Source organism: Monodelphis domestica, chromosome 4, assembly GCF_027887165.1.
Source record: "Monodelphis domestica isolate mMonDom1 chromosome 4, mMonDom1.pri, whole genome shotgun sequence".
NCBI lineage: Eukaryota > Metazoa > Chordata > Mammalia > Didelphimorphia > Didelphidae > Monodelphis > Monodelphis domestica.
The window spans coordinates 369847648-369869435 of record NC_077230.1 but is presented as its reverse complement, the minus strand read 5'-3'; the positions used below and the strand labels follow the sequence as shown (position 1 = coordinate 369869435).

Genomic DNA, 21788 nt, shown 5'->3' with positions numbered 1-21788 from the left:
AGAGCAGAAGTAGGAAGAATCTCCCACTTCTTCTATTTTGTCTGGGTCAGCAGAATGTTTCTTCCTTTCTCTGCCATGCCAGGTTCCCACATATCCTTCAAAAGCATACTGAACAGCTATCTCTACCAGGCAGCCTTCCCAAATTAATCTCAGCCAATTCCAAGCACTGTCATCTCACATCCCTTTCCATGTAGTTCATATTTTCTGTTCATATTCTGAAATTGTACCTACATACGACCCCCCAACTAGCCTGAAAGGAGCTTCCCAAGGACAGAGGCACCAAACTTCCTTGGTCATCTCCCCACTACCCAGGACCCTACCCAACTCACCATCCAAGCCAGTCTGGTCTGATGGAACTTCCTTTTTGGCAACAATCCTGACAGCCAAGGTGAAAGCAGAAGCCACGTAATAACGTCCAGGCTCAGCCAGAATGTCTACTCCACAGCCTTCAGGGAAGTACATGTCCAAGGCTGAGTTGATCACAGAAGCCATCTGGGTCAAGAAAAGGGAGAAAAGGGAAATAGTGATAGAGTCATTGGATCCCTTCAGAAGTAAAATCCCAGCACAGAAACCATTCCATCTATAAACAGAAATCTACTTTTAAAGTTGGGAAGAGAGCTCAGCAATTCCCTTACCCAACTCCTACAGGAATAGGGATCTTTTGAAACTCCCCCTGCTCTACCCCATGGCCAATCATTATAGGATCTGGGGCCAAGCAGAACATGCAAGAGGCATTAAACTTCTTCAGTTCCACCCCCAATATTAATGGAAATTACAAAGAGATAAATTTAAATTTAGGCTTGACCTCAGGAAAAACTTCCTAAGTAGAACTGACCAAAAGTGGAATAGGATGCTTAGGGAAATGATAAGTTCTCTTTCTTTGGACCCACTGGCAATAAGGTGATACCATACATAGAATGACAGGCTTAGAGTCAGAAAGACCCAAGTTCAAATCTGATCTCAGACACTTACTGTGTGACCCTGGGGCAAGACACTTAACCTGATTTGTCTCAGTTTCCTCATCTGTAAAAATGAGCTGGATAAGGAAATGGCAAGCTACCTCAGTGTCTTTGGCAAGAAAATTCCAAATATCATTACATTACAAATATCATTATAAACAACTGAAAAATGACTCAATGATTCAACAACTTTCTTTGGAAGTCTATGAGCAAAGAAGTTGGACAGGCTCAACGATCTGTCAGATATATATGTGATGGTGAAAATTCCTTTCAGGTATGGGTTGGACTGAGAGGCCCCTGAACTCCAAGTCAGAATCCTGTGATTTTTCCCAAACCCATCAATCATTCCTCGATATGGCAAATTACTTAAAGACATCTTAAAATATTTAATGACATCTACTGAGTCTCCCCTTGGGCTGTTCTCTAGGCTAAACATCATCCATTTCCTTCAATAAGTACTGTTATGGCATTGGTCTATGGGCCCCTTGTTGCCCTGGGTCTAAAAAAGAACCCATTATCTTCCAAGGCAGCTCATTCCACTGTTAGACAATTCTAATTGTTAAGAAATCCTTCCTGATACCAAACTTCCTCTGAATGAACTCCAGACCAGAGTGCAGCAGGACCTCCCTTGTCTAGATACCGTGTCTCTGTTAGCTCTCTCAGCTGCCACGTGTTACAATGTTGATCCCCACTGGGTGGATAAGATCTCTAAATTTTTTTTCACATCCAATTTAATTCTAGAAAAAATCTCTCCTATCCTAGTCTTCTTAGATGATTATTTGATCTTGAACACCAATGTTTTGAAGTACCAATTCCCATCATCCAAAGTGTTCACTCTCCTCAGTTTTGGGTAACCTCAAAGTCTGATAAACCTGTCAACTGTTCCCATTATTCAAGCTGTTTAAAAAAAAAAAGTTAAGTTGAAAAGAATAGGACTAGATTGAATCACTCTAATAGGGACCTTGTTTCTCCAAAGCACTCCTTCCCCAGACAAAAAATCTAGGCCAGTGTTGGCGAAGCCATGGCACACGTGCAGAGCCAGCACTCAGGGAGCTGCTCCATTCCCCCTCTACCCAGTGCCTGAGGACATCTTTTGCATGTCCCATCCCTCTTGTCCAGCACTTTCTCCCTCAGTTCTCTCCAATAAACCTGGGGCTCACAGTTTGAATTTGCCCTCTAGGCACTCGACCTGGGAAAAAGTTTGCCAACCCTGGTCTAAGCAATTCTCAACTTAAAAATGGAAAGTGCCCTCAGAGACCATTGAATCTAACCCCCTTCATTTTACCAATGAAGACACTAAAACCCAGCGGGTTCACAACTAGGGAGACAATATGGTACCAGTGGAAGGAGCTCAATTTGTAGTCGGAGAGCTTTGGTTCTAATCTGTGTGACCCTAGACAAGTCTCTTGAAACCTCAGTTTGTTCATGTTAAAAAAAATGAAGGATGGGGGCAGCTGGATAGCTCAGTGGATAGAGAGCCAGGTCTAGAGATGGGAGGTCCTATGTTCAAATCTGGCCTCAGACATTTCCCAGCTGTGTGACTCTGGGCAAGTCACTTGACCCCCATTGCCTAGCCCTTACCACTCTTCTGCCTTGGAACCAATACATAGTATTGACTCCAAGACGGAAGGTAAGAGTCTTAAAAAAAAATGAAGACGTTGAAAGGAGATATCTCTAGCATTCTTCCCAGCACTAGATCAATATAATGCTATGATTTTCTCAACCCAAATGGTAGCAAGTAACAGAGCTAAAAATTCAAGTCCTCTGACCCCAAAACCAAGCATTCCTACTAGTATACCATTATGCCTCAAAGGGTGAGATATAGAAGCAACTAGATGGCTCAGTTGATATAGAGCCAGTCCTGGAGACAGGAGGAGGTCCTGGGTTCAAACCTGATCTCAGACATTTCCTAGCTGTGTGACCCTGGGCAAGTCACTTAACCCCAAGCCCTTACACTCTTCTGCCTTAGAACCAACACATAGTAACATAGTATTGATTCTAAGATGGAAGGAAAGGGGCTTTTTTAAGGTATGATATATATATCTAGGATGAGAGGGCTTGGAAAGGGTTGTGATCTGCTCATTTAGGGGAATAACCATACGCATGAGATTAAGGACTCATGGAAATATACCTTGCCAAGTGGCTCACCTGTAGCCACCAGATATTAAGAGAAAAAAGAAACAAGCAGCTGCTACAGCTATAGCTCCTACTACTGGTGGGGTAGCTTCTCCAAGCGTGGAGGGGACAGTGGGGGAGCCTGTTTGCTCATCTGTAAAATGAGTAATTGGAACAGATAACAGATGACCTCTTGAGCTCCCTTCTAGCTTAAGTGTCTAATTGTTGATTTATTATTAATCCAGCACTATATTGCTCACCAGGGCTCTGATGAGACCCCGGGGTTCGCAAAGGCTAGAACAGCAGGGAACAAGCTCTAAGAGCTCCTTAAATTTGGGCCCTTGATGTGCCTAGAGTCCAAAAGACCAGTAGAGGGCTGGATTAGGAGACTGGGATATGGGATTGGCCAGTGAGTAATTAAGTTAATTATTGTGATTAATTACCACTCATAAAGGTCACCCAACTAAGGCCCTGGAACTGCTGTCTATACAACTGGAAGAAATCACAAGTCCCTGAAGTGCCAAAGCATTATTACTACCATCAATATCATTGTTATTGTTCTGTAGCTGATGCTATAGATAGAGCTCTTTTACATATCTCTTTTGATCCTTAATGTTAGTCTTGTGAAATAGGAAAGAGAGGCAACTATTGGTCTCTCCATTTTATAGGGAGTGAAACTGAGGCTCAGAGAGATTGAGTGACTTTCCAATGGACTCACAGCCCACAAAGTAGCACAGCCAGTATTTAAATCCAGCTCTCTTGACTACCCAAGTCCAGGGCTCTATCCAAACTGAGGGATGAGAAAGGGAAGGAAAGTTATGATACAAATAAACTTATCCAGGTGTTACAATTAAAATTATCTCAAGAGACTGATTTTATTGATTATATCAGGTTTATCAATTAGGCCAGCATTATAACCAATAAATTGATCTAGGTCTCCACGGCTCTCCTGGCATGAGGGAATGACCTGAGCTGGTCCAGGCAGCTTAATAAATAGATTTTGGAGAGCTCCCTTGACCATCCCAAGACATCTTTAATTGGTCCATCGGACCCCTCAAGCCCTTCCCCAAACTGACAGGTAGATAATCATGTCCACAGGAAAAGAATTATCTCCTTCACTTATTAATCAAATACTGTTAAGGAGGAAGACATTCCTTGGGATTCCCAAGGACAAGAAAATGCAAAAAGTGGCAGACTGAGATGGCAATTCTGACCCAGATCCCAGACACAGGAATACACAGGAATTCTCCCTAATATACAGGAACTAATATAGTACATGAAAAATAAATTCTTTCATAGGTCTCTTAATCTTCTTCCTAATATCCTACCTCCTCCCTTGTCACCACCTATCCCAGAGGTAAGCACTGAGGTCCAGAGCCTTTCCTGATCCTCCACACTCCAACTTGTGCTTTCAAACTCTTAAGATTGCTTTCTATAAAATTTATGGAAATATATAAAAATTCTATAAATGTTTTATTGTATTTATCTGCATATGCTTAATCAATTAGTTGTCAAGTATTTATTTAATGTCTACCTACTATGTGCCAGACTTTGGGAATACAAAGAAAAAATGAAAACAGTCCCTGACCTTAAGGAGCTTACATTCTATTGGGAGCAGCAAACAAAAGTAGATACATGGCAATTTTGAGGGAAGGGAAGGAGGAAATCATAAGCAGAGCTCAGAAGAGAACAAGAAAGCCCTCAAATAGAAGGTGATGCTTGAGCTGTATCCCTCCTCCCTTTTCCCCTCCCTCTCATAGAATGTAAGCTCCCTGAAGTCAGGTACTATTTCCTTTGTCTTTGTATCAGTAGTGCCCAGTATAGTGCCATATATATATATATATATATATATATATATATATATATGTATGTATGTATTAGCTATCACCAATTAAAGATATCTTGGGTTGGTCAAGGGAGCTCTCCAAAATCTATTTATTAAGCTGCCTGGACCAGCTCAGGTCATTTCCTCATGCCAGGAGAGCTGTGGAGACCTAGATCAATTTATTGGTTATAATGCTGGCCTAATTGATAAACCTGATATAATCAATAAAATCAGTCTCTTGAGATAATTTTATATATTCTAAGTCAGTGATAGTGAACCTTTTAGAGACTGTAAGTCACATACCACCCCTCCCCAGCCTTACCCCAGACAAGGGAGGGAGAAAAGGAGGGGAGTGGTCCTAGAGCTCAGCTCAGGGGAGGGAGTCAGTGCTTCTAATGGGCTGTTGAGCAGGGAGCTGCAGTGGAGAGGGGGAAGGGAGCAGCTCTACCTAAGTCCCTCTGCCTTTCTATAGTAATTAACTCTGGCAGACCATATAGTGCATGCCCACAGAAAGGTCTCTGCATGCCATCATTGGTACACATGCCACAGGTTCACCATCACAGTGCTAGCTTCTCACTTATTTTCTATGTAACCTTAGGAAAGTGACTTAATTTTCTGAGCCTCAATTTCCTTTTCTGTAAAATGGGATAGTGAATGATTTGTATACTAGATGATTAGTATTTCCAACTCTGAATCTTAGAAGTTTACTGGGTTGAAAGAATGGGTGGACTAGTCAGGCTAAGGTAGAACCTGAGACTTCTCAGTGGATTTCATTCCCATGGCCTCTGCAAATCCAGGACCCTCTAGGACAGTGGGAGGTAGAGGGAAGGGGGCTCACAGATCACTAGGCTTTACCTCTTCAAACCTGACTTTGGAGTCCTCAGTGCCAGGAAAGCCACCTCCAAGATCCAGGATGTGCATCCGGTAGCCCAGCTCAGTCCCCATTTCAAATACCAGGCGCGCATCTGCGATGGATTGGGTAAAGGCCTGAGGGTCGGAGGAGCAGCCACTTCCAACATGGAAACTTAAGAGAAAAAATCTTGGATTAAGTGGACAAATTTACTAGAGATCAAAGGGAGATGGGAGTGGGGGGGGGGAAGGAGGCAGAGAAGGGGAAGGGAAAGGAAGGAGGGAAAAGAACAAGGAAAGAGGAAGGGAGAAGGGGAGGAGAAGGGGAAAAAGAAGTGGGGAGAAGAAATAATAAGAAGGGGAAAGAAGGCTAGAGAGAGAGAGGAGGATGAAGAGCAAAAGCAGATGACTTAAAAATAAAAGAGATCAATAAAAATGTATTGGGGGGCAGCTGGGTAACTCAGTGGATTGAGAGACAGGCCTGGAGACTGTCCAATTCCTAGGTTCAAATCTGGCCTCAGACACTTCCTAGCTGTGTGACCCTGGACAAGTCACTTAACCCCCATTGCCTAGCCCTTACCACTCTTCTGCCTTGGAACCAATAAACAGCATTGACTCCAAGGTGAGGGTTTAAAAAAAATGTATTGGTGGTTGTTTTTTAGGGGGAGGGGGAGGGAATGTCTCCTGACACATAGAATATTAGAATGAGAATGGAGCTTAGAGAATGAGCTCCCTCAGGTTACTGAGGTAGAGGTGGGGGGTCCAAAGGAAGTTATGACACACACAACTAATATTGTAAGGTCAGGCATGTGATGGCATCACTAATGAGAGGCATCTAGGCAAGGAGGTTTCTATAATCTCTCCCCTGCCCTTCCCCACCCTACCCCACTTCTGAAAAGGGCAACTGGCTCTAAAGATCACCAAGTCAGTGATTGCTGCAAAGCCTTCTGGGATGCCTCCATCCAGATGGGTCCCTACACAGATTCCTCCTACTACTAATAATGAATAATTTTAAGATAAGCCAGCCTCAATTAATGCAGAGACATTGATTAAGACAGAAATTGATTACTAGATAATTTGTTTTTGCCTAAGAACCCATTTTACAGTTTCCAGAATACTCTCTTCCACTATTCTCATCAGATCTGATCTTTAACATTCCCATGAGATAAATAGGGCAGGTATTAGCATCCCCATTTGACAGATGCTGAAAATAAGGTCTAAGATGGGTAAATGATTTGCCCAAGGTCACATGGCTAAGACATAGCACAGCCAGTATAGGAATTGATGGTTTGACAGGTTCCAATCCATTTAGAGGAGTTAAGATTCTAGAAGCCTTTCAGGAGCCAGGTCACCTGTAGGGAACCCATCTACTCACCTAACACCCACCACCTCCATGTTCATCTTCTTGGCAGTTTCTAGCAGGTGTCTACAGGACTTCAGAGTAGCCCCGAGCTTCATGCTCAGGCGGGCAGGAGAGCAGGAGTCATCTGTGGCAATGCGTAAAACCATCCTGTGGGGAGACACGCACACCCCGCCCTCCCCGCTGGGTGGAGATCCACCCCCCCTCCACAGGATCCTCTTGCTTGCTGCCCTCCAGGATATCTTTCTTGGGCCAACTGGCTGTAGGCCCACCTGGCTTAGAACCATTCAGCCACCAAGTATCACCAGGAGGTGAGCCAGGGTGGGCACATACCCCCCCAACCCCTAGCCTGAGGGGATCAAAGCTGTAGCTTAGCCTGGGTTAATTCATCTACTACTGTCCACTAAACTCTAGTTTTTTTGTCTTCTATATTTCTTCACCCATCTTTCCCTTCCCTTTTTCTTTCTTCCCTATCTTCACTATATAGAAAAGATGCTATTACCAGATCGTAGACAGGGAATTCTGAGCCAAAGACATGAAGGGCACCCCTGCCAGATAGCCCCAGGTAGGAGGGACTAGGGAGTGTGAATGGGGCTATCTGGCCCAAACCCCTTTCTACCACTGTCTGGAGCATGTCTCATACAGTGACCACTGGCAAGAAGCAACAGACAAGTCTATTCATTTTCTTTTTTCATTAGCTACCTTCATCTTATACACTCCACTGCTCAAAAACCTTCAGTGGTTCCCCATTGCCCTCCAAAAGTATTCTAAATCTTTCCCCCACCCCTGGCATTTTCAGACCCTCCACAATCTGGCCCCAAGTTTATAATCTCAAAACAAACCCTATATTCTAGACTGAGTACATAGGAGTATTTATTGTTCAAGTTACCTGTGTGGCTATATATTGCCTTTAAGGAACATTGGCTAAGGGCCTCATGAATCTGTAGGACCCCTAGTTGGTGTGGTGTGGTACAGGGCAAACAGTACCAGCATCCTGAGTCAGAAGATCACATCTATAAAATGGGCAACATTGGATTCAATGGCCAATTTATTGCCACTCACAGTAATCTAGGCAGCCTCAGGTAAGCCACCTCTATGGGCCTCAGTTCCTCATTTATAAAATGAAGAGTATTGTACTTAGGTGACCTTTGAGATTCTCCTCCCTGCTCTGGAAGTCTGATCCTCTGATTGACCCAGATTCAAATCAGGATCCAAAATCTATGATCCTAGTTCTACAGCTGGGGGGTGTAAAAAGCCAGATTCAACAGAGCAGCCTACAACCCCCTTCCTCACCGGCAATGTGCCACTAACAACAGTTCACCTTTCTATCACACCTGCAGTGTGCTGCAGCCTGCCCTGACTATCTTGAGAGTGTGATCCTTAAATCGTTCACGGTGAGTGTTTTACATCTCCGAAACTAACAACGCTACGAATCAGGGCACATGATTCCTGATTTGTTGATTTCTAGCCTTTCAAAAAATGATGAAGATGTTTGTAACACAGATTAAGCTTTGAAAGTGTGGCAGAGGTACATTTCCCCCCAGAGAATCCACCCCCTCTCATTGTAGGCAGGTATGCCTATGTGTGGTACACGTGAGTATTATCCTCATTTAATAGAGGAAGAAATTGAGAGACTGGAAAATTAAGTGACTTAGAATCATAGAATCATTCATATAAAACTAGAATAGTCCCTGAGGGGCAATCTAGCCCAAACTTCTCATTACACTAATAATAATAATAATAATAATAATAATAATAATAATAATAATAATAATAGCACCATATATAAGGTTTGTAAAGTGATTTATAAATATTATTTCATTTTTGCTCACAATTACCCTGGAAGGCAGGGGCTATAGATAAGAAAACGAGACACCCAAAGAAACTGAGTAATTTACCCAGGATCACACAAATCAGTCTCCAAGCTCCAAGTCAAATGCTCTTTTTTGTTGTTGTTTTTAACCCTTACTTTCTGTCTTAGAATCAATACTCAATTTTAAGACAGAGGAGTGATAAGGGCTAGGCAATTAGGGTTAAGTGACTTGCCCAAGGTCACATAGCTAAGAAATGTCAGAGGTCAGATTTGAACCCAGGTCCTCCTGACTCCAGGCCTGGTGCTCTATCCACTGTGCTACCTACTTGTCCCTTATACCCCTTCTTAATAAAACACCTAATCTAATCATAAAATAATGAATACTAACTAATTACATTAAGGACAATCCAAAATGTTCATTTTCTACTTGAGGGGACTAGGGCTCAGATGGAAGAAATGATTGTACCAAGGTCATACACAATTAACATGCATAGCCAGATCTTGATGCCAGGCTTCAAAATCCCAGAATTTAGGGAACTGGAAGGGACCCTCAGAGGTCATTTAAGCCAAGCTGCATCTGAACAATAATCCCCCACACCCTCCTTATGACTCTATAATAGCTTGTGTTATATAGTAGGAAGCACACTGGAATTCTCCAAGTTTATTCTGAGAACCTGAGTTCAAATCCCAGATCTGTAAGTTACTCCTTATTGTAACTTTGGGCAAATGGACTAACCTCTCTGAGACATCTGTTTCTTCATCTCAGTAAGGTGAGGGGAGTTAGATTAGATGACCTCTAAGACCCCTTTTAATTCTAAATCTGTATTTTGGGGAATAGCCATTGAGATGCATTCTAATTCTGAAGTTCTTTGAACTTGATACTCTGAACTCTCATTATAAATGGTCACCCAGCCATATGGGTGATATTTCTCTCTCCTCCCAAAGGATCTCAGCCTCTTTGGATAGCTCTTATCCTTGGAAGTTTTCCTTACAATCAGCCTACCTGGCAGTGGGGTGGGACCTCGCCACCTTCGCCAGTTCCACCTCGTTGTCAAAGCTGAGCATCCGAATGCCAAGCCTAGCGGCCTGCTTCACCTGGGCAGCCTGCTTGCATGGGCTGGTATAGATGATCTTGTGGGCAGGGACCCCAATGTGCCGCAACAGCTCCATCTCTGCCTACAAGGATAGTAAGACACTGAGCTTTGCCCTTCGCATCCTGGGCTGATTCCAGCAGGCTGTTCCGTTACCATCCCATGAACTAATCAGAGCCTTGGACTCAAGACGTTGTCATTTGTGTTAAGGCTTTACATGGTGGATAAGAATTCAATGAAAGGCTACCTGGACCAGGGTATACACCGCCAGTCTCAGAGTTAGGAAGACCCAGCTGGGTTCAAGTCCTGACTCTGGTGCAATACTGAACTGGGTGACCCTGGACAAGTTACTTAATCTCTTGATGCCCCTAAGTCAACTCTTTAGGACTAGAACGTACAGAACAAGGGCTTCTGTATGGACAGAGGGAGTTTCCACATTAGGAATTCTCTACATGGAAGGGAAGGGAAGGGAAGGGAAGGGAAGGGAAGGGAAGGGAAGGGAAGGGAAGGGAAGGGAAGGGAAGGGAAGGGAAGGGAAGGGAAGGGAAGGGAAGGGAAGGGAAGGGAAGGGAAGGGAAGGGAAGGGAAGGGAAGGGAAGGGAAAACTATAGGCATAAGGAACAAGAATAAGAAAAGGATAGAGAAAGGAAAGTGAAGGATGTAGGGGATGTCCTTCTCCTCTACACTATTTCAGTTGGTGACCTCATCAGTTCCCATGACACATTTCAATCATCAACTTTATGCTTGCAATTCTCAGATATAATTTATTCAGCCCTAACCTCTCCCCTAATATCCATTTCCAGCTACCTATTAGATATCTCAAACTAAATGTCCTTTCAATCCATTGCTAAATCTCCCTTCATCTTTCACATACACCACCCCTTCTCTCCTCTGACCCCACACCACCATCATACCAGTGGAAGCCTTCACTAGCTCCTACCTGAACTACTGCAAATAGCCTACTGTTGTCTCCCTGCTTCAAGTCTCTCTCCACTTCCAATTCTCTCCACTCAGCTGCCAAATTAATCTTTCTTTTCTAAACCCTTACTTTCTGTCTTAAAATTGTTATCAAGTATCAGTTCCAAGGCAGAAGAGCAGGAAGGCAATTGAGGGTAGGAGACTTGCCCAGGGTCACACAGCTAGGAAGTGTTTGAGGCCAGATCTGATGTCAAATTAATCTTTTTTGAAAAACCCTTTGTCTTTATATGATTATTCAACTTACAAAAATTAACAATATGGAAACATGTTTTGCATATTGAATTGCCTGCTATCTCCAGGAGGGGTGAGGGAAGGAAGGAAGGGAGGGAGACAATTTGGATCATACAACTTCAGAAAACTTATGCAGAAATTTATTACATATAATTGGTTTTTTTTTTTAAACTTACCTTCTCTCTTAGAATCAATACTGAGCATTGGTTCTAAAGCAGAAGAGTGGTAAGCCCTAGACAATGGGGGTTAAGGGATTTGCCCAGGGTCACACAGCTAGGAAGCATCTGAGGCCAGATTTGAACTGAAGAATTCTTGTCTCTGAACCTGGCTCTCAAATCCACTGAACCACCCAGCTGCCCCCAAATTAATCTCACATGCAGCTCTGATTTTTACCCCACCACCACCACCACCACCATTACCATTCAATTAACACTAGGGGCTCCCTATTACCCCCAGGGTCAAACATAATCCTCTGCCATCATCCAAAGATCTTCCACAGCCTGCTTCTCCCACCTTTCCAGCCTTATTACACCAGCACCAGCACCAGCACCAGCATGTCTCCTCAATACAGTGATACTGTCATCCTTACAGTTCCTTAAACAAGTGACACTCCATTGCCCGACTCTGGGCATGTTCTCTGGCTTTCTCCTATGCCTCAAATAATCTCCTCCACCTCCTGGCTTCCTTCAAATTCCAGTTATAATCCCACTTTCTACAAGAAATCTTTCCTGATCTTCCTCCAGCATCTTCCCTCTAATTATCTCCAATTTACCCATGAGAGATTTTATTTAGATAGTTATTTGCATGTTGTCGCCCTCATCCACCATAATGAAGGCAGCGACGGTCTTTTGCCTGTTGCGCATCTCCAGAGCTTCCTTAGCTCGGTGCTTGGCTCACAGTAGGAGCTTAAATGCTTCCTGGCTGGTTGATTAGTAAGGCAATCCCATCAGCCCTCTTTCAAGAGCACCCATGTTCCACCAGGAATCTCCACAAGGGGGCAGCCTCTGCTACCTGAGAATGAGCCTCTAAACGGCATGTTGCAGAATTTCTTCTACCTGAGCTCCTGGCATCACTTCTACCTAAAACTGGCTAGAAAATGGAGGACGTTTCTGCAAAGGGAGTAGGAAAAAGGATCAACCTGCCTCTTAGCAGGAGATTCCCTGCCCTAGCCTTCATTTACCCACACCATCCCTCTCCCAAAGCCTCCAGAACATGAAGCCACTTAGCCAGTGGCTGGTAGATCAAGCCCAGCTCCCTGCAGTTCCCCTACTACCACCCCCCACCCTACTCAGGAAATGAGCCCTGAGAGAGTCCAAGAATCTAAAATCCCAGGAGGCTTTTCTTTAGTCTTGGGAGAGAAAGGAGGTAAACAACTGAGAAGCCAGCCAAAGCTATGCTCTACAAAGGAGAGAGAGTCCATGTTCTTTATTTATTATAGAGATATAAAATAACTATTATCTATAACTATGTAATCATTATTATAATCAGGCCAGATTTCACCCCAGGCTCATTCTCTCAGTCTCATTCAAGCCTTCGGTCTACAACCTGGATTTACCCATCTTCCCCTCCTGTGGCTCCAAAGTCTAACCTCTCTTCAACATTCTCTGTTGTCTTCCCTGCCCATCCTTGGCCCAAAGAGATCATGATGAATATGATGACAGCCCAAGAAATAACGAGATGGATGACTTCAGAAACACATCTGAGGAGATTTATGTGAACGGATGCAAAGAGAAGTGAGCCGATTCAGGAGATCATTGTACAAAGTAACAGCAATATCATATCGTCATGGTGACAGACTGTGAAAGGCTTAGCTACTCTGATCAAGACATCACTCCAAGACAATTCCAAAGGACTCAGGATGAAACTGCTATCTACTTCCAGAAATACAAGTGAAGGATTCTAAATATAAATCAAAGCATATTGTTTTTCACTTTATTTATTTATTTTTTATTTGAGGGGGAGCAGAGGAAGGGACAATATGACTAATATAGAAACATGTTTTATATAACTTCATATGTATAATGAGTATTATATGGCTTGCCTTCCCAATGGGTGGGGTGAAGGGCTAGAGAGAGGGAAGGAATCTGGAAATATTTTTAATAAGTATTATAAATAAATAAATTTTAAAGTAAAAATTATAATCATAGCTCTTTCCGATTTTCAAAATGCTGTAAGGAACCTTAGGGAGTCATCTAATCCAGTCCCCTAATTTTATAGGTGAGGAAACTTGGATCTAGGGAGGTGAAGTAAACCTTGCCCTAGGACACAGTCCGTAATGATAGGGTTCAAATCTAATTGTCCTTGCTACCCTCCACTATACTGCTGCTTTCTTTAAAAATATTTAAATATTTTAAAATATTTGGATTGCTGGTCTTATGATAACATTTGTTTCATACACAGGCATCTTTTCACATTTTAGCTCCCCATTCTATGATGTTTTAAGATTTACAAGCACTTTTTTTTACAACAGTCCTGTGCAGTTAGTATTTAGTTTATTAATCCCCAATTATCAGGTAAGAAAAATGAGGCTCAGAGCAGAGTAATTCCAGGTAGCAGAACTCTAGTACTTGAATCCCAAATTGAATGTCTTGGTTTTATTTTTTTTAGTGGCTTTCCCTTTTTGTTTGTTCTTAAATTTCACATCATTTAAAATATTGCAAATACTTTCTCCCAATGTTATCCTCTTGGTTCCCCCTAAAGCACCTTTAGCCCAGAATGCTTAGTGTCCAACAACAGACACGCAATAAGATTACTGAATAATTAGGAAGCATATTTTAGAGAGGATAAAAAGACTTGGTCTTGGGCAAGTCCCACATGCCACTACTGACATTGTAGATCACTTTGAGCATCACTAATTTCTTCCTCTCTAGAGTTCAGCCTCCTCCAACTGTACTAGGAGGAGGATGAACTATATTGCCTTGTCTCTTCCCCTCCATCCAATATGATTGCCAAATCTCTCCAATTAATTATTACCCTCCAATATCTATTACCAAAGCCTGTCAATTTTATTTCTGCAATATCTCTCAAATAGTTGTCCTTCTGTCCTCTGCCCACTGCCATGACTCTAGGGCAGGTCCCTAAAACTCACACCTGGACTACTGCAATAGCCTGCTAGTGGGTCTGGGTCTTTCTGCCTCAAGTCTTTCCCCACTCTAATCTATATTCTCCCTCAGCCATCCCAGGTCTGAACATGTCACCTCCTACTCAATAAACTGCTTCCTATTGACTCCAGGATCAAATATAACAACCTCCGTTTGGCATTCATAGCCTAGTCCCCACCTAGCTTTCCACCAGTGTGTGATCTCCTCCCACCAATGTGCTCTGCAATTCAACCCTTGCTGCTCTCCTCAAACAAGACACTCCATCTCCCAGACTATATACATTTTCACTGACTGTCTCCCATGTTTGGAATACTCTCCCTCATCTCTTCCTCCTGGCTTCTCTAGCTTCCTTTAAGTCCCAGCTAAAATCTTACCTTCTACAGGAAGCCTTTCTAAATTCTAATGCCTCCCTCTGTTGATTATTTCCTAATTATCCTGCATATGTTTATTACATCATTTTAATACCCTTTAGTCTCCGTATTAATTCTAAGACAGTCGAGGGGTAAGGGCTAGGCAACTGGAGTTGTGTCTTGCCCAGGGTCACAAAGAGAAGAAGTGTCGGAGGTCATATTTGCACCCAGGTCCTCCAGACTCTAGACCTGGAGCTCTCTCCACTGTGCTACCTAGTTGCTTCTTAGATAATTGTTTTCATATTGTATCCCCCATTAGATTGTGAGCTCCTTGACAGCAGGGACTGTCTTTTGCCTTTCTTTGTAGTGTTTCCCATTCGATTATGGGCTCCTTGAGGGCAAAGACTGTATTTTACCTTTCACTGCATCCCCAGCACTTAGCATAGGACCTGGCACATAGTAGGTGCTTTAAATGATTATCCAATGAATGACTTCAAGCTTCCTCCTAAGAGCTAACATTCTGTAAGTTCAGCATCCAGTGCTCATTACATTCTAAGGTTTCTCACCTCGCCTTTTCCAGCTTTGATAAGTCTACATTCTAAGGTTCAACTTCCAGTTCTGACAATGTATGCTCCAACCTCTTAAAATGAAATTCCTGAGGTGGGTCAGAGAAGGAAATAGAGGTTATCCTTACCTTATTAGCACAACTGAACCCCAGCCCCAGCTCAGCCAGGGCCCTCAGCACCCCAGGGCTGCTGTTGCACTTGACGACATAGAAGGGTCTGACACGGGGCAGGTTCTTCAGAAAACGAAGGTGCTTCTTCACCACATCTCCCAGGTCGGCCACAAAGAAGGAGGTACCTTCATCCTACCCAGTGAACAGGAATGAACCAGAATGGAGGCCCAAGGTCCCTGCCCTTCCTCAGATCCCTCTCCCACCCAAACAGGAAACCTCCAAACATCTCATCGCTACGCCAATGGAAAAGCCTGTCACTGCTAGGTTTCCATCATCTATTTCATCATTACTGGTCTAACAGTCATTCAAGGCTAGCATGCGTGAGCACGCCCTCTCTTGGGCTCATTTCCTCCACCTAAAAATGGGAAGAATTGTCTAATTAGAAGCTCAGGATTCAGAGCTGGAAGGAACTTTAGAGATTAACTAGCTCGATCCCCTTTATTTAGTAGGTGAGGAAAGTGAAACCCCAGAGAACTGAGTTAATTGTCCAATATAGCTGGAAACTGATGGGAAGTCTCTTCTTTACATTTCTGTAATTAGCATTTATGCATCTGTCAAATGAGGGTCCCTCCTTTTGGAGGTCTCTAAGGTCTCTTTCCATCTCCAGAGCTATTAGCTTTTATCTTTTCCTACTTTCCACTCCAGCTTATTATTTTATCCTCCTATCTATATAGATCTTGGGATTTGGTTTGCCCACCATGCAGCAAAAAATTTCAGATTCCTCTGCCTGGAATGCATTCATGAAAGGACTATCATCTGATACTGCTCAGTTTTATCCCATATTTTATTAGTATGAAATGCCCTTCTGGAGTCAGCCAAACTAAAAACATTCTTCCTCTCTTCTTCCCTCCCCTTCTCATGCCTCTACTTCCTTCCCCTCCCTTCCCCCTTCCCATGTCTTCCCTCTCCTCCCCTCCCTTTCCTTCCCTTCCCTTCCCCTGTTTCTTATTCCCCAGTGTATGCCTTGAGCTCCTTGGTGCTTTGTTTGCTTTTCCCTATACCTAGAATGTTCTTCCCCTCCCTGTTCAGAGAAACGTGTAGGAATTCTTATGACCAAGGCAGGGACCCCCAGATAGGCACACTTTTAATATCAGAAGAAATTCATAAGAGTTATCTATCAACTGGCCACTTGAATCCTTGAAGGTTTCGTTTTGTTTTGTTTTTTAAACCCTTACCTTCCATCTTGGAGTCAATACTATGTATTGGCTCCAAGGCAGAAGAGTGGTAAGAGCTAGGCAATGGGGGTCAAGTGACTTGCCCAGGGTCACACAGCTGGGAAGTGTCTGAGGCCAGATTTGAACCTAGGACCTCCCATCTCTAGGCCTGACTCTCAATCCACTGAGCTACCCAGCTGCCCCCTCCTTTAAGGTTTTTGAAATCAACATTTTCCCCTAATCTGGATGCTAGAAAAAAATAACAACCCACCCCCCTACCCCTACCATCACCCTTAATTCCTCCCTACCCATAGCCCTCTAGCCCAGTGATTCTTGGGATCATAGAAGAATAAATTCAGTCAAAAAGTGCCCCAAACGTTTAGTCTGACCCCTTCCCTTATTTTATAGATGAAGAAAGTTAAGATTTTATTTAGTGACTTATCCAAGGACATCAGGCAGTAGTAAAAGAGCTGGGATGCTGACCTAGGTTCCAAGTGACTCCCAATTCAGTAATTCTCCCACCATACTTCATAACCCACCTTCCTAGCTAGAGTCTCTGGATCTTCCCCTACCTGCTCTGCAGGGGATCAAATTATTCCCCTTCTTCTCTTTTCCTACCTGTGGGCCCCCCAGGGTCAGCTCCTCCAGCAGGTCTCTGGTGGTGAAGCCCTCCTCCACCATCACAAAGTCTGATTCACTCAGGTAGCCAGCCATGCTTGGGAGCCACGGGGAATGCTAGGTGGACCGGCTCCCGCCGCCGTAGAAAGTATGCAACACACTGCCAGGGTGAGAAAGACAGGAAAAGAAGGCCCCAGGAGGAGGCCCACGAGCAGTAAGCTCACCAGCGGCCTCCGCATCCCTAGGCCCCAGTCTGTTCCCTGAAACATGTGTCAGTGGAGGCTGGCTGGCTTGGGGGAAGAGGAGGCAAGCAGAATCCAGTAAAAGGCCTGGCATTTCAGGGTCAGGTCCTCAGGGGCCCTGATACAAGCGCTGGATATTGTCAGAACAGAGGGATGATGAGTTGCAGAAAAGCATCCAATTGGGATAGAGAGGACTGGATGGCCAGAGCTTTAGGTACCACTTTGCTCACACTGCCTGCCTTCTCTCTCTGTCTGGGTCTCAGTTTCCCTATCTTGGCCAAGACCTCCACTATGCAAGATCACCTCTCCCAGGTCACCCTCCCCTTAAGGCTTCCTTAAGGCAGGACCCCCACTTACCGAGCCCCGTCCTCCTTGTGGGGGGGCAGAGCCAGGTGCGATGCTAGGGGGGCTCGCAGGTGAGCTCAGAACTTGTGCAACACCCCGAGGAGTAGCTGCTGCTGGGGAGCTGAGGCCCCTGTTTCCCGAAGGGACGAAGGGGGTAGAGGGAAGGGAAGAAAGAAAGGAACAGCTAATCAGAATAGAATTGAGGGAAGAGGGACAGTCCGAACCTCCCCCATTTTACAGATGGCAAAACTGAGGCCCAAAGAGTATCAGCGACTTGTCCAAGTTTGGGGGGGAGGACAGGAGGCCCGGCCGAGAGGGAGGAGAGGGGTGAGGGCCCGCTCTATCCCCAACCCCTAGGCATCATCTCCTTCCTCCTCCAACTCACCTTAAAACGCATTTACACGGCTTCTGCCCATAGGTCTCCCCAGCGAGTGAATCGGATACCGGCGCCTCCGCTCCCCCCGCGGCTCCGGCCCGGCCCTGCGGCCTGCGCCCCGCCCGCCCGCAGCAGCGACTGATTCCACACCCCGCCTCCCGCCAGCCTCTCCCTTTATATACCCCCACCCCTCCCCGCGACCCCCTCGCCCCGCCTCCTCTTACTCTTCCGTAGCCCTGGCAACCGGGCATCGCCAGCCCATTGGTCGATTCTGACACAAAGCATTCGTCCCCGGCCGCCCCCTCCGCCCCCCACACACACACCTCAGCATCGTCCCTCACCGCCTCCTCTGCCTCCTGGACCTCTCCCCCTCTCTCCCCTGGTTCACATCCACTGATCCCACAGTGCGTCCCGTTACAAAGGCAGGTAGCTGCCCCTCGACCCCTAGGCTCCAGAAGGAGTGGCCCAGACAGCCTGCCTGATCACTGATGTGGGAGGAGGAAGACTTCCCAGCAGAGCAGACCTTCCCCTTCCAGGGCTCAGTTCCAAATCCAGTACAGATGGGTTGTTCATCCATCCCTTCCGGGCCCAGATCCAATCCCACCTCCCCTGCCCCGCTTCTCCCCCTCAATCCAGCATGAGAGATACTTCCCTTGTCTGAAATAGCCTGTATCTGGTCAAATTAACGGTTGGACGGGGATCTTGGGATTTCATAGTCGAGAGGGATCCAAGATCATACTTCAGTCCTTTATTTAAACGTTGAGGAAACCGAGGTTCGTGAAGTGACTTTCCCAAGGTCACCCCATAAGCAGCAGAGTCAGAATTCAAATCCAGGGTCACAGAATCAGATCCAATGTTGTTTCCAATATTCCACATAAGATGGGCTTTTGGATGTTTGCAACCAGCCCTAAAACCCAAGCCTCTATAGCTCCCTTGGCTCTTGCCACTTAGGTACAAAGTCTGAAGCTCATAGGAACTAATACTGTTAGTGCTCTTTCTAGATCGCTTGCCAGACCCAGCAATGACTGTGAACCAAACACTTTCCTCCCTGCTCTGTAAAAAGGACCAGGGGTTAGACTTGGGTGCCTCATTTGGTGACAATTAAAAATTCCAAGAGAGTAAGTAGCTAGGTGGTTCAGAGAGCCCAGCCCAGATGGGAGGTCCTGGGTTCAAATCTGACCTCAGATATTCCTAGCTGTGTGACCCTGGGTAAGTCATTTAACCCCCATTTCATAGCCCCTACTGCCTGCTTGTCATAGAACCAATACATAATATTGATTCTAAGACAGAAGGTAAGGGTTTAAAAACATTTTTAAGAGATTGGTTTCTGAGTAAGAAAAACAATTTATTAATCAGTCTAAAAATATCCAATAAATTAATTGGTCAGTTCTCCAGTGACCAAAGACAAATTCATTCAGTATCTTGAGTATTTTGAAAGCTCATTATTCAGCCCTCCCAGAGACATCTTTAATTGGTGGATACCTAATGAGGAGGTAGGTTTAATAAGTTTTCAGTACCTCCTTGATCAAAGGGTTCCAATACCTTGATGAAGAAATCAGTAAGGTAAGCCTGATAAAAGGGTGGCCTCCATTTACCTCAATTGGGGACTCAAGAACATCCTCCCTTACATATTTGGACAAGATATGGCTCACAGTCTCAATCTCAATTATCCCAGAAGCTGCTTTGGGGCAGGGAATGTTCTTAGAATTGTCAGGAATAAAGGAGACTTAAAAAACATAGCAATCCCTAATAAAAATAACGACAACAGAACATTATTTTGAAATTAAAATGATACAAAACTAAAAAGAAATCTCGTTTTCTAGCTCCAAGATTCTTTTCATATATATATTTAACCCTTACCTTCTATCTTAGAATCAATACTGTGTATTGGTTCCAAGGCAGAAAGCCTGTAAGGGCTAGGCAATGAGGGTTAAGGGACTTGCCCAGGGTCACACAGCTGGGAAGTGTCTCAGGCCAGGTTTGAACCCAGGAGGTTACCCAGCTGCCCCTCCAAGATTCTTTTCAAAACAGGAGTGTGTAATCCCTTTAGGGGGAGATATGGTGCTTAGGCATCCATAGGATCCTAGAGGCAGATGTCATATGTTAGAGGGCATCTAATCTGAGCCTTTCATTTTACAGAAAAGTAAATAGAGGCCCAAGAAGAGTAGTGACTTGGCCAAGGTCACAGAGGCAGTAAGTAACAGAGGAAGGATGTGAGCCCCCATGGGTCCTCTGACTCCAAAGCCACTGTTCATTTTTACCATACCACAGATTTAGGCACAAAATTTAAATAAACAGATTTCTTTGTAATCCCAGTGGTCAGCACAGAATTGAGTAAATAGAGAGCACTGCCCTGTATGGGAGAAGAGACTGCAAAGGGAGAAGAGACTGCAAAGGATTTAGGCCCAGTCTCTAGACCTAGATGATACACATTGGCTTCCAGAGATTTCTGGTGCAATGGAAATACAGTTCTGAATCGATTTCTGGTTCTGCTCCTTAATCTTTGTGTGAATTTGGGCAAGATGTCTAACCTTTCTGCCTCAATTTTCTCATCTATAAAAAATGAGGGAATTGGATCTGATGGTGAATGAGGTCATTTTCAACCTTGAATTTCTCCTAAATTTCATCTTCTCCAAGCTAATAACACTGCATTCAACTCTCCAGAGGCTTTCCTTTCATTATCAATTGACAAGCATTTATTAAGCAATTATTACGTGCCAGGAAATATACTTAGCACTGGACAGCAATCTGAGAGGAAAGTGGTCCCTGCCCTCAAGGAGATTATATTCTAACAGAGGAAACAATAGGAGCATATAAGTATAAACAAAATACTTCCAAGGTAATTTGGGGAATTTTAGGGAGTATCAGGGAAGGCTGTGTGCAGAAGGTGGTGTTTGTGCTAAATCATGAAGGAAACCAGGATTCCAATAGGCAGAGGTGAGGAGGACATACATTCCAGCAACAAGGAATGACTGATGCAAAGGCACAGAGATGAGCATTGGATGTTGTTGTTCAGTCATTTATCAGTCATGCCTGACTTTTCCTGACCCCACTTGAAGTTTTCTTGGCAAAGACACTGGAGCAGTTTTCCATTTCTTTCTCTGGCTCATTTTGCAGACAAGGAAATTGAGATAATCAAGGTTAGTTGACTTGTCCAGGGTCACATAGCTAATAAATGTCTCTGAGGTCAAATTTGAACTCAGATCTTCCTGACTCTAGGTCTGCTCCTCTATCAAAGGCTCCACATAGCTGCCTCATTGAATGTACCAAGCATCAAGTAGGCTAGTATGGAAGTAATGCAAGGTGCCAAGATGGTATTAAAGTCTAGGAAGACTAGAAAGGTACAAAGGTGCTTTAATATCAGGCAGAGAAATTTATATTTTATCTCCTAGGCAAGATCAAGAGCCCATGAAGATTTTAAGTAGGGGGTGATATGATTGGACCTTCACTTTAGGAAAATCACTTTGGCAGTGGTATGGAGGGTAGACTGAAGGGCAGAGGCATGGGACAGAGAGGTCAAATAGAAGGCTATTGCATTAGTATCCAGGTAAGGGCCTGAACTATGTAAAAGATCATCTAGCAACTTTAGTTTATATTCACTATTTTATGCCTCTGTGCAACTGTATATTCTCTGCACGTAATCCT

At 44.3% G+C, this 21788-nt stretch overlaps 1 protein-coding gene across 1 annotated transcript in view; it reads right to left on the bottom strand.

Annotated features, from left to right (window-relative positions):
• The window catches only part of AZIN2 (antizyme inhibitor 2), a 37224-nt gene extending 18904 nt beyond the window's left edge, over positions 1 to 18320 (bottom strand). Inside the window, exons 1-8 of the mRNA NM_001293687.1 lie at positions 18153 to 18320; positions 17780 to 17897; positions 17181 to 17340; positions 15367 to 15540; positions 9925 to 10097; positions 7124 to 7258; positions 5755 to 5923; positions 330 to 492 (exon numbers count right to left, since the gene is read on the bottom strand). Coding sequence (NP_001280616.1) covers positions 330 to 492; positions 5755 to 5923; positions 7124 to 7258; positions 9925 to 10097; positions 15367 to 15540; positions 17181 to 17276 — 910 coding nt within the window. The 5' untranslated portion in view covers positions 17277 to 17340; positions 17780 to 17897; positions 18153 to 18320. The remainder of the gene's footprint in view (positions 1 to 329; positions 493 to 5754; positions 5924 to 7123; positions 7259 to 9924; positions 10098 to 15366; positions 15541 to 17180; positions 17341 to 17779; positions 17898 to 18152) is intronic.
• Between the last annotated feature and the right edge of the window lie 3468 nt (positions 18321 to 21788).